Genomic DNA, 13,455 nt, shown 5'->3' with positions numbered 1-13,455 from the left:
CATTAGCACACATCTGTGGCCTGGCCCCGCCTGGAGGAAGGAAGAGCTGGGCCAGGGGAGGAGAGAGGCTTCTGTGTGTGCCAGGCTGAGATCATCTGCCTTCCAGCATGCAAGAGCAAAGCAGCTTAAAAACTGAATTAGAGGCACTACCAGGAGAGAAAGAGCCAAGAGAATGGGCCCTGGTCAGGGACTGCAGCTTCAAAGGTGTTCGCTTAAGAGGAGAGGAATTTCTCACCATTGAGACACAAATGGTAGAGTCTACAATCAAACCACCTCAGGCAATAAATAAATTGCCCCTGAAAATAAATCTGCCCCTCAACCAAATGGTTCATGACCCATGAACCTGAGAAATGCCCATGTTTCCTTTCCTTTTCTGTGGGCAAAGAAGAGTGAGAGAGAAAGAGGGGGAAAGAGGAAGATACTGATGTAAGTAGGTAGGTAGGTAATCAACAGATGGATATCTGGGCAGATCTTCTGGCTGAATCTCTTTGAGATCAGGGCCACCATAGAGTTTAGGTGCATTTCAATTTCAGAGGCCTGCAATCTAAATGGTCAAGAATTAACTCCCTGACATCTAATGTAACTAAAGGGATAATGCCAATGCTGTTAACGCTTACTAATTACCCAAAATGTTCTAGCGAGCCCATGGTGGCATACTCCCCCAGCTCCAGCAAAGTAGAGTGTAAGTGTTCCCTTTCCCCATCATGGACACTGCAAGGCAAATGTATGAAAGGAACCGATCAATACACCTCTAACAATTGGGTTGTAGTGAGGGAAGACGGGGGGTCCCTTTATTACATGGCTTTAAAAAGTTCTGATATGTACATTATAAGAAAAACTTTTCTATAATTTGTGTCATTTAATTCTCTTATTTCAGAAATATTTCTTTGTGGGGGAGAAAAGGAGGGGTTGGGGGAAAATCCTAAAGTCACAAACTCTCACACACAGGAAAATAAACAAAGGAGTCAACATCCAGTAAACCAAGTTCCTAAAATAATGTCATCCATGGAAACCAGTGGCACTTGAGTTAATATTAGCTAAGGATAAATGAGGGCTCTATGCAATATCCTTCAGGTGCCTATGCATGTCAAACAAGGTATAAGAAGGTAAATTGTATTTAGACAGACTCACATGAAGAAGCAGCCATTTAAAAGTAAGCAAATATGTATATATGCGGATCAAATTCAAAACATGACAGAATACGGTGTGAGACGCTGAAAAGGTAAGTGCAAGGTGGACAAGAGCACAGACAGCTGACATTAGGAGAGGCGAGTTCTCTTAGCATATGTCAAATCGGGAATAATATATGACGCATGGGCATAGAGCAAGGAGACTTTCCCAGTGCACAAAGCATACAGTCGGCGATGCAACACATTAAAGGAGCTCAAGAAAGCACAATTTAATAGCAGTGCTTGGGTTATCCGCTGACTCATTATTTTCCTGCAATTACAAGCAAGCACTTTGAGAGGACTCATCAAGTGTTCATTAGACATCCATTCAGCAGGATTTTAGTCTGCTTCTTAAACATGGGTGATAATCCAATCTCCATCAGGCACTATTAGAGCTTCATTAATCCAGCCTAATGCTAAATGCAAGTCTCGGTAGCACTGTACAGCCAAGAGGCAAAGATGATTTGCTACGTCCAAGACAAAACTCCAAGCACCACACCCAGTGGGGGAAGGCCAGACTCCCCCTTGCATTACATTCTCTGCCGCAAGAATCAACAACAAGCATGCAAGCACTGACCTTCGGATTTGTCCCTGCAGCAAGTGCCTGGAAAAATAAAATTCAGCAAAGCCCAAAATAGGCGGGAGCCTTTTGTGTCCCTCCTAGGCTGGCTGGAAGCTGGGACTTTTAATGAACTGCACACTTTCCAATGACCTTGAAACTGTTTCTGTCCTTCAAATGACAACTGGGGGGCTCTCTCAAATTATTCAGGGAGTGGCGGTTTTTCTCGTGTGGGCCTTGACTGACATACTCTGGATTTCACCTTCTAACTCTAGATTTTTATGACAATTCCCTACACCATTTTCTCCTCGGGATTTCGAGCCATCCTCATTCTTTCCTGTTTTGTCCAGATTTTCTTCTTTTCTGAAGTACTCTTTATCCAATACTAACCCTAGCAGTCACTACTTAATGGCCACTTACTATAAGTCAGGTACTCTCTTCTAAACCTTTGTGTGAATTAATTCATTCCATCCTCACAACTCTGTAAGGCAGATCCTAAGGTGAAAAAAAAAAAAAAAAAAAAACCTAAAACAGACAAGTCAGCTAACTTGTCTAAGGTCACACAGCCAATAATGACAGAGGTGGGATTTGTAACCAGGCCATACGGCTACAGAGCCCTATATTCCTAACCACAAAACTATCCCAAGTCTTGATCATTTTGTGACTGGCTCAGGCACGGGCATCAGAGTAATATACCAAGTTCCCAATCACAAGCTAGAACAGCAATTCAGAAACCAGCTCTGCGTGAAAGATCTCTAACTACATTATTCGTGGACATAGCGCTTTCATCAGTCTACAAAAGGAGGAATGGCAGGGGCAGCGGGGTGCGTGACTGCTTCCTGTCTATCTCTCCAGCCCCAGTGAAGGTTAAATGGAAGGCGAAGGCAGAACACTGGCGGCAGGCTGGCAGCCAGAGCAGACCGGGTGGTGGGAGGGAAAAACACAAAGCTTTCTGTGAGGAAGAGAATGGGAAGGGCTTTTCTTCCTCGACGCCCCCCCACCCCCCGCAGAGAGGCTATGTGTTCTATCCTGAGCAGGGGCCTTGGGCATGAACATACTCCCTTTTATAGTCACCCTGAGGTGGACTGTGAAATCCTACTTTCCCCGAGAAGTGTCCTGCCACTCGCTCTTATCTTGGGGGAAGGAGACTCTGAATGTTATCTCCTATATCTGTTATCAAAGAGCCAAGATTAAACAGGTCGCCTCAATTCCTGGCTTTTGCTGCCACGGCACCCGCGATTCAATTTGCTCTCTCAGTCCCCATAGTGACAGAAAAGGCTTTTCCTATGGCTGTTTTATAGCCTGGGCTCAGGTGCCTATGGAACTGACTAAGCTATCTTTCGCCACACAGGGCTGGGGATTTGTAAAGGGAAGCTGGCACCGGGTGAACACACCCAACAGAATGGGTTGTGACAAGACGCACATACACAAAGATCTGGGTCTACTGGCCATCATGTGGCCATCAAGGTTACATGAATCCTGCCCCCCTCCACACCCCTCTGTTCTTGACAACATGGTAGGCAGCTAGCCTAAAGGGCTTATTAGAATTCCAATTTGATAACATTTCCCTTAAGCCCCTCCAGGTTGGCTACTGCCCTTATCCAGTGTCTCGTGTCCAATCAAGCCAACAGCCACATTTCGATGTGTGTTCACGCGAGTACACTTTCGCTGCTAAGACTTAGGAACTATTATTAGCACATAATGACTTTGAACAACTTTTTAGATTCTTTCAAGCACTGAAATAGAATCAATACTACCTTGGCCTTCTATAGGGGGAAACTGAGCCTCTGAGAGGATAATTAACTTTCCTCAAAATCACGGTTATCCATCCACTTTCCATATCCTGGTTGTGTGGTATTTACTTGACTTCACCTTCAAGTATGGCTGACTACGCACCATGTATTTATTGTGTAGACTTACTTTTAGCACCTTTCACCCAATAATTCTATCTGCAGAACAGCAAATGGTGATTGTTCTCACAAGTTTGGCCCCTCTTTACCTTACAGGTGCCTGTAAGAGGGCGGATTGTAATCCCAGTGAGGCAGGTGGTGGGGTGAGGATTGTCCATTCCCCTTCTGTAACGGTCCCCTAGAGAGGCTCTGGCCTCCAAGTTCAATCTCTTATGAGACAGGAAGGATGATCACACATATGCAAAGAGCAGATTCTGGAAGAGTATCCAAATTTAAAACCAGGAAAAATCTATTCAAATTTGACTCTCTTGTAATGCCTAATACTTCCATTCCCTGATAAATCAGAGAGAAGTTGACGTCTCAGCCAATTCCCTATTAGCAAAATAGTTCCAAAGGAGGACTAGAGAAATCCAAACTCTAAAGGGAATGACCACATTTGCTTTATGATTTGTGCTCTCTTGAAGGAGGTTAGTTTGACGGAGAAGTTCACTGCTTTTGTTTTATGTTTTTATTATGTCCTGCTAACCCACCCAACACACTTTCAATTCATTTGTGGAGGAAATATCCATCTAATTAGCAAACCTAAGGAAGTTTATTACAAGCTATGCTCAGGAGAATCACAACCAGATTAGATATTAAATTATCTTTTCCCTTACTTCATCATAACTTTACAGTTGAAGTATATGAATAGGTATCTATAAACAACGTGTATAATTTAACTCTGATTTTTAAGTTGGAAAGGTTTAAATACATTGACCACCTTGAAAGCACAGTGTTAATTTTTCTCTTCCCAGATTCCTCCCTCTACACTATCCCCAAATTGTATTTTATCTCTAAGGAACTATTCAACCTTTGGTCTTTTAGCTGAGGCAGTCAATGAGGCAGGCAACTCAGAAAAATCAGGGTGAGGAGACCAATAATCCCATGTGATGGTAATTAACATTGAGTGGCCTCTGCTAATGTGCTAGAAGAGAGTAAGAACTTGCTCACCGGGCCTTCATCCTTAATGAGGCAGAGGGGGGCTTAGATAGGGGAGGAATGATTTGTTGGAAGCAAAAGGAATGGGACGCATCTTAAAATGTCATTTTCAGAGCACAGCCTGGGTGAGGTAAGAAATTAGGTTCTTTCCAAGTCCTTAGCCCCGCTTCATCAAGATTGAGCTCTGGAGGTTTCAAAGATGAGGACCCACGCAGTCAACTAAAGTTAAGTGACTAGCCCAAGGTCACACAGTGAGTTAGCGAGAGTATGAAAATTATAATTCATAGTCTTTTGTATTTCTAGTTCATTGCCTGGTGCAATGAACTATAGTGAAAAAATACTCTGTATAATAAAGCCCCAGAGCCATTCTTTTTAGACTTACAGGAGTTGAACAAATTAATAACGGGCTCAGAATTTAAGAAAAAATCAGTTTGAAACTTAAAATTGAATTAAAACACATAGCCCACAGTTACAGTACTGGTCACCAGGGTAAAATGTTCTCTGTGATCATGACTTCAGGCTAACATTAATTAAAAAGAAAAGAAGGAAATGGTGTGGACCTGGAAATCCGTTACCTGTACCTACAAAACTAGCTATTATTGTTCACCCAATTCATTCGACATTCAGTATTCCATTCAAAAACTATTATTTGAATACTTATGACACACCAAGCCCTGTATTAGACATGGGGATATAATAGTAAGACAGACACAGAGTCCTTGTATACTCACAGAGTCATCAAGCGAGCAACTATATCCCAAACAGGTCAGGTTTAGTTGTCTGGGACACACCTTTCACCCCACTTATTTATGGGCAACTCTTGCCACTCAAGTTCATAAAAAGAGAAACCAAAAGCCCAGTTGCTCCCAAGTCCCATTATAACCACTTGACATTTGTTGTGTGATTCCATAAGAACAATTGATGCTTGGGGTGCCTGGGTGGCTCAGTTGGTTAAGGGTCCAGCTCTTGGCTCTTGAGTTCAAGCCCGTGTCCTCATTGGGCAAAACCTACTTGGGATTCTCTCTCTCACTCTCTCTCTCTCTCGCTCTCAATCTCTCAAAATAAATCAATAAACTTTAAAAATAAAGAACAATAGGGGCACCTGGGTGGCTCAGTCGGTTAAGCATCCAACTTCGGCTCAGGTCATGATCTCACTGCTTGTGAGTTGGAGCCCCACGTCGGGCTCTGTGCTGCCAGCTCAGAACCTGAAGCCTGCTTCAGATACTGTGTCTCCCCTTCTCTCTGCCTCTCCCATGTTCATTCTCTGTCTCTCTCTGTCTCTTAATAATAAATAAATGTTTAAAATAAATAAAATAAAATAAAATAAAATAAAATAAAATAAAATAAAATAAAATAAAATAAAATAAAATGCAAACACAAGGGGCAGCTCTTCCTGCCCACGGGTCCTGTCCCTGTGCTTTAATTAAAAAAAAAAAAAAAAAAAAAAACAAAAAAAACAACCCAACTCACCTTTTTAAGAAAGAAAGAACAATTGATGCATATTTTATCTCTACAGGGAATTCAGGCCTATTTTTACTAAGTGCCCAAAACACCCTTCTTTAATTTATGTTACAAATTATCCTCTTCTTTTTCTAGTCCCTCCTCAAACAGCAGTTTTCTCAAATCCCTTTTCTTGACTACTGTTAAGACCTTAAAAGGGGACTAGTAAGTGACACAGGGAATCTGTATACTCAAAAGCCATGTCACCTAATTATCACCTTTATTTTGGCCCAAGGTAATCCCCTGGGCTGTCAGTTCAATTTGTATGCTTTCTTATTTGGATATATCTTAACATTTGTAGATGATTTTCCAGTCCTGAGGGGGGATTTGTTAACAGTTTGGAGATTTTCATAATTCTGGTGTTTCTTGAAGCAAATTGTTCCAGTGACAGATTCCTCCGTCACAGTTAATTAATTTCTTTTCTGATCCTTATTTCTAATATCTGGGTGGATTACTACTGATACAAAGAAACAGAAGATAGATGGACCCTAAAATGGATCATGCTCCTAAAATTCTATTTTGTACCTAAGAAAATCTATTTTCTAAAAAGTCTTCATTCCTCTAAGATTTCAATTTTAGAAAACTCTCCAGGTCCCTGTAAAGGGACATCATAGAATAATGTCAGCAATTACCAGGGCCCTGCCCCACTGACATGAAAGCATAAGTGATATGCCATGAACCCACAGACACGAGTTCTATGTCAAAGAGCCCCAGACTACAGGGCTCATGTCTGAAGCAACAGAGGGCAATTAAGACTTCTTACTCCTCATCCTGCAGGGTCTCTTCCTCCTCCTGGATCTGGAATTGGTTCTTCACAGGAGCCAGGGTCTCCGTCTTGGCGTTGTAGTTCCGGAAGCAGACATTGAGCTTCTCATCAAATTCGTTCACGAGGTCCTCCATGGACTTGAAGCTGATTATTTCCGAAGAAAAATTCTCAAGCTCAGAGAGGGAGGGATCCTCTAGATGGTGGGGAGATGAGCCATAGAAACACTGTGGTTTCTCCTCCCGGTCCTCCGAGCAGCAGGGTCGAAGGTCCTCAAACTCTTCATCCAAACTCACCAGTGGAGCCTCCATTCTCTCACAGCAATAGGACAACTGTGACTTTCAGGATTCGTTGATCTAGGAGAAACAAACAAGGTAATGTGAGCTTGGACCAGGCTTTTGTGCCGCCTCTGCTGAGGAACCATAACCACATAATCCATTAGTCTGTATCCCTCTGAAAAAGGAAGACTCCACTTTCCAGGCATCCGTCACTTCTGTACTTCCTCGCTATCATACACTTGACCTTAGCAAGTTACTTAATTCTCTGTGCCTCTCTTTATTCTTCTCGAGACAGAAATAATAATCCTCAAGGGATTGTCTTAAGGGTGAAAGAAGTAAAAATACAGGTAAGTGATTAGAACAGTGGCTGGCAGATAATAAACATCATTGTTGTCCCATATGTTCTCTGTTTATAATAATAATCATAATAATTGTTATTAATAATTATTATTATTATTGCCATAAGTCCACATCCTTAACCATGTGCTCTGAAAACCGGAAGTCTTTCATAACTTATTTGGTGGCAAAAACCAACTTGACCTATACTCACTTGGCAACTAAACCTAATCTACATGAATATAAAATTGCTTATGGTTTCAATTTATCCCATTGAGTGTGTTTTGCTGCAGAAATAATAATTTTTTAAATTATACTGATTGCTGCCCCAATCTCCAGGAAATGATATGCAGAATTCACACTCTATTACTGCTTTCTAAAATGCCTGGCCCCAAGGGTTTGGGATAGGGATGCATGGACCTAGATATGACTACCCTCAAAAACAAGCACCTGAGCTTTTCCAAGATACAGAGCTTATGTCTGGGGCTAAAGGAATGGATTAAATGACTGGTTATCCTGAAAGAGATAGACCCAACTACCCATGTGCTCCAAGGTCAGCCTCCATGACCATCTTGGACACCACATCCTGGAAAGCTGCACACTCAGGCCTACTTTCATTTCCTGAGCTCCAGGCCCTCTTCAGACACTGCCTTCCACTGTGATTTATCCAACTGTGTGTGTATCCAAGCCCTTCCCCAATTTTAATTTAAATTCCTCGAGGGCACAGACGTCCTCTGGACATCCTGCATCGCTCCATCCTGTACACACTGCTCTGCGGCTAGGCAATCAATCAATGTGTGTTCATTGAAAAATGATCATCTGTCCCCCACATACATTTTTCATTTCCAATTTTAGGCAGCACAGCATTACTGTCTGTCATGCCCTTCTCTACATACTCCACTTTCTTCCCTGTAATGCGGAAAGGCAACCAAACTTTTCTCTCCTGTCTGTGTAATTTCTGATCCAGTTAGATGCTTAAATTGGAACCACTACCGAGGAGAACTGAACAGACAGCAAAAATAATGGGTTTTGCCCTGAAAGTGCCATTCTCCATCTCTGTCTATAAAACTTAAACTCTAAGTAAGTGAGGCAAAGGCCATGCCAGGTGGGGACTCAGACAGCTCTTACCAGGATTGTACTGGGAGGAAGCCAATTACCGTTGCATCACATCAAAATATATTCCGAGTATTTACAGGGTGCAAAGGCAACATGTTGGGACCTTATGACATCTTGGAAATAACATATGCTCAAGAGCCAACAGACCTACCTGCCAATGTGTGGCTGAGTGACAAGCATCATGGGTTCCAATTTTCTCATTTGTTACAGTGAAGGTGTTGGTATAGAGCTAATAGCTCTGGAAGTTAATTTTAATAACTTATTAGTGTAATTGATAATCTTAATTGTAATAATATATTTTAATAATGTATTCTATTAAATCCAATATGTCCAAAAGATTGCATTGCAATATATAATCTATATTTTAAAATATTAATGAAACATTTTACATTCTCTTTTCATACTACTTCTTTGAACTCCAGTGTGTATTCACAGTACATTTCCACTTGAACTAGCCACATGTCGCTTGGGACTACCAGAGTGGACAGCACAGCTATAAAGCAATACATAACTAATTGCCACTCAGGTGTTCTTCACCTAGGGTCTACAGACCCCTAAAGGGCTCTTTGAATATAACTATATTTTATGCACTTAAAAACATATTTGGAGGAGAATCTCATAGATTTCTCTACATTGTCAAAAGGGGCCAATAGCACAAAAAAGATTAAGCATCCCTGAGTGCCAAAGGGAGTTGAGAAAAGATCACAGAGTGCAGTAGGGAGCAAGGAAGGTTTTACAGATGGGGGATTTGGGTTGACCAGAGCAGGACTCTGTGATGGTTAAGAGCCTGGATTCCAGGTTCCCATCCTGGTCCTATCACTTCCTAGCGATGAGACTTTGGGCAAATTATCAGCCTCTTTGTGCCATGGTTTCCTCATCCATAAAATGAGGTTTAAAACAGTATTTAAGCTGAAGGTTATTTTGCAGAGTAATGAAAATAATCATTGGCAGTGCTAAACACAATGTATTGCATATGTGGTGTTTGATAAATGTCAATGATTTTAGGAAAATGAGGATAACTTAGTTTCACAGCAAATGTAGGGGGAGGGTGTTTCAAGTAAAAACAAAACAAAACAAAACAAAATCCCCCTGCCATGATAGTCTATGTGCAATGCTTTACATGCTGATCAAATGGGAGAACTGCTGAATAAAATTTATCACCTTTTTTTACTAAGGTACCCCTGCTATTTTCAATTTATTTGGTGAAAGCTTCTTGGATCACTGGCCCCATTTCAGAAAGACATGATGTTAGAGATATTTACACTTCCTTTAGACTTGTACTCTTCTCCTAGGAGAGAAGGGGGAGCCAGAATGAATAGGTGATACCAATGGGATACTAATTCGAAATGGCACAAACTATATTATTAGCCAGCAACAAAAGGGCAATCCAATCAGCATCTAAGACAAAGATTGAGTTTTGGGTGTTGTCAACAGGAAGGTTATGCTCAAAGCACCTATGCTCAGCCCAGGCAGCCTCTAGAAAATGGATTCACCCAGATGATGCTAAAAGAACGGGATATCACAGCTCTAGAGTTCAGAAATGTGGCCATTTGAACAATCCATAATATAGCCAGCTTTCTTTTCATCAACTCACTTCCCAAGAGCCAAGAAGCTCTGCATGAATGACCACCTGGAGATGAAACCAAAACTGAAAGCCTGCACTGGGAATTGGATATCACTCAATACCCAGACTGAGCCGGGTATTTGTACAAAGACCCCAGACTATGGCAGAGGCCGTGAGAGCCTGGCTCAAGGAGGGGTCTCTGGGTTGGGGCTGGCAGCCTTTCTTGAACCTGTGCCCTTTGTCTCCTTCCTTTAGCTCACTTTCTTTTGCTCTTCTCTCTTGGTGGGGTGCCTTTGCACCCCCACTGAAATGTCCTACCCTTGCATCCTGGCTCACCCGCCCATGTCTTCATTCACAGCTCATCCTAGAGGCCTCCCCCCTTAAAAGCGAGGGGTAATACAATTGATTGCTTATCCTCTTTCTCTATACTTCCAAAATCAATTTTTTAAAAATACATGAAGAGTGGCAGAAAAAGGGAACCACCGAAAGGTCACCTTGTCTTTTTCTCTTATCCTAGAACAGAGTGCAGGACTATAGTTTGATTATGTCCTATAATCTATTGCATTTATTTTGGCTCCCAATAGATGGTGTAATTTGGAAGAGAAAAAAAGGCTCTGAGCTTAACAGAGACCCTGTAGGAAACACATAAGCCTCTCCTTTGCAGCATAACGATGCACTAGCTGCAGCTTGGGGCTGCAGTACAAATTTTCACTCCCTGCTTTGCTGAGCTGAGCAGAGTGGAGGGGGAGCAGTAGAGAATTCACCATGCTTCCCCCTGCTGGGCCTCTGCACCTGCACCGAGGCCCCATTCCATCTCCCCCTTCTTCCAATTACCTGCCCCATAGATCAGTTGATTTCTATCTCCTCACCACACCTCATCCCTAAAATCTGCCCTCCACTGATCCACGGCAGTTTCCCACTGCTACTCAGCAAAAGCAGTCAGTATACAGGATTGTGCCAGCTTCCCATTGCCACGGAAAGAGAGTATTTTGTTGCACAGAAGTCAGCAACCCCTTTGCGGTTCCGCTTCCCCACCCCCCACCCCGTCCCCCTCCTCCTGCTGCTCCACTCACCCTCATCTCACATCCCCCTCCTCTCCACCCCCCCGGGTCTGTTGGGGTAAAGAAAGGCTTCTCCAAGCAGCACAATGGCTGGCGCTACGGGGAAAACTGGGCTCATCCCGCGCAGGCCGCACACATACTTCCCGGCCCTTTGGCCAAACAAGAGCGGGACACGGGAGTGGCAGGGAGATCCGGGGGTGTCGAGCAGTGAAAAGGGAAGGGATAGGCAGAAAGAAGGGAGGGCTGGGATCACACGCCCGCCCCAGGGCTCTGTCAAGCCTTGCACCCCTGAACCCCAAGGGGTCCTGGGCCCACCGGAGGGCAGCGCCCCCACCACCACCACCTCGTCCTTTCTCCGACCTGTTCCGTAGTAAAACAATTGCTCCCGCAGCGTCTGCGGCAGCTGCCAGCGGTTCTGACACTGCAGGAATGCATGGTCCTGGGGAAAGGCTCGGCACCCCAGGGAGGGGCACGGGCGGGTGCGGGGTCAGGCTGGTAGGGGCACAGAGGATTCTGGGGCGTTTAAGGGTGTCCGGGCAAGATAACGGTCTCGGGAGGAGGTACAGATCCACTGGCCCACACCACCGAGCAGCGTTCCCCGGTTCCCCCAGCCCCCCAGTCCGCGCCGCCTCCCGTGTCTCTCTCTCTGTCTCTCTCTGTCTCTCTCTCTGTCTCTCTGTCTCTCTCTCTCTCTCTCTCTCTCTCTCTCACACACACACACACACACACACACACACACACACACACACACACCACTCGCACACGCACGCCAGGCCTGGCTGGGGGGCCAAGGCTCTGATCTGATGATGCTTGAAGTGCCCATCATCCCACAGCTCCCGGCCCGGGCGCTGCACTCCCGTGAAGGGCTGGGCAGGAGGGCGACGGCCTCGGGGCTCCTTCGTTCCGATTCCAGGATGGGACGGGCTGGGGGCGCGGGGCTGCGGCGCCCCCCGACCCGCCGGCGGAGAAACCCGAGTCGCGGGGCCTCCTTCACCACCCCCGTCCAACCCCCACCCACGGCAGTGGGTCGGTCGGGCTAAGGTCGCCCCCCGCGACGGCACCTGTGCGGGTCCTGGCGGAGGGAGGCGGTTCGCGGGGCTCAGCGGGACACCCCCATCCACGGGCCGCGGGGAGCGGCCGGAGCACAGCGCGGCGGCGGCGGCGGCGGCGGCAGCGGCAGCGGCAGCGGCGAGCCAGCGAGCGCTCCCCCCGCAGCTCGGCCGGCGCCCGGCTCCGCTCCCCTCCTCCACCCCGCCCCCTCCGCCCCCTCCCCGCGCTCGTGCCCGGGCCCTCGGGGGCGCGCCCGCGCTCGGGCACCCGCCCGCTGGCACGCGCCCGGCCCGACGTCATCTACTCGTTAGCATTCAGAGCCTTCCTTGCAGCATGTGGCCTGCCTTTATTAATATTTATGAATTACTATTTCTCCCCTCTCTAACATTGGACTTTCTGCTTCTCTCATGAATATTCAGAGGCTCCAAGATGTGTGCGTGCAGTAACTCCCAATACGGATACTCAAGGGTGCCTGACACTGTAGATTCTCCATAAAAACATAAGGCAGGTGGCTGAGCGGATGGGCAGGCAAACACACTAAAGATTCCCCTGGACTTTTTGGGCTTCTCATTCCACTATACTGGGACCCAGGTGGGCAAGCTGAGGGATGCCTGCCAACCCAAACCCGGCTCAGACCTCAAGCCAAAAGTGATGAATGCCTTTACCACCCAAGGATGCAGGATGAGAGATGGATCCAGGCTGACAAAGCTGAGCGAGGTTTCTGGCACAGAAGGACTTGAGGTAATAGAGGACAATTCACCAGGGGATATAAGGAAGGACCCTGGGGTCTTATGAAAATGTATTCATTCATTTATCTTGTCTGCTATGCATAAGTCTGTGCTTATAGACGCTGTCAATACAAAGTCTAATAATTCATGACAGCAGATAACTAAAAGCACAAGAACTTCAAATATCAATGGAAGGCACCAGAAGAGCATGTCTGCTTGGAGAACCTAAGTACTTCCATCAAGTTAGAGATAAGTCAGACAAACTGGCGGAAGTGTGATGGCGGAGCATCTCTGGGTGATGCAGAGGGCTTCAGCTGAAAGCGGCCGGGAGCCCCTTTTGGCTCATTTATGCATTCATTCCACAGACTTTTCAATCATGACACGGAGGTGGAGCAAAGGAATGAGGTTCCTGTGAGTGAGAGGAAGACTTGGTCACTTTGCCC

At 45.4% G+C, this 13,455-nt stretch overlaps 1 protein-coding gene across 4 annotated transcripts in view; it reads right to left on the bottom strand.

Moving 5' to 3' along the window:
• The window catches only part of FEZ1 (fasciculation and elongation protein zeta 1), a 43,471-nt gene extending 31,012 nt beyond the window's left edge, over positions 1 to 12,459 (bottom strand). Inside the window, exons 1-2 of one of the 4 annotated variants that reach the window (XM_086678757.1) lie at positions 12,296 to 12,459; positions 6,880 to 7,235 (exon numbers count right to left, since the gene is read on the bottom strand). In XM_086678757.1, coding sequence (XP_086534883.1) covers positions 6,880 to 7,190 — 311 coding nt within the window. In that variant the 5' untranslated portion in view covers positions 7,191 to 7,235; positions 12,296 to 12,459. Of the gene's footprint in view, positions 1 to 6,875; positions 7,236 to 11,594; positions 11,745 to 12,295 lie in introns of those variants that run through there. The other 3 variants (XM_086678755.1, XM_086678756.1, XM_086678759.1) reach the window with 3 other exon arrangements.
• Between the last annotated feature and the right edge of the window lie 996 nt (positions 12,460 to 13,455).

This window comes from Puma concolor, chromosome D1, assembly GCF_028749965.1.
Source record: "Puma concolor isolate L17-30 chromosome D1, mPumCon1.1.hap2, whole genome shotgun sequence".
NCBI lineage: Eukaryota > Metazoa > Chordata > Mammalia > Carnivora > Felidae > Puma > Puma concolor.
This window is presented reverse-complemented; position numbering and strand designations above follow the sequence as displayed.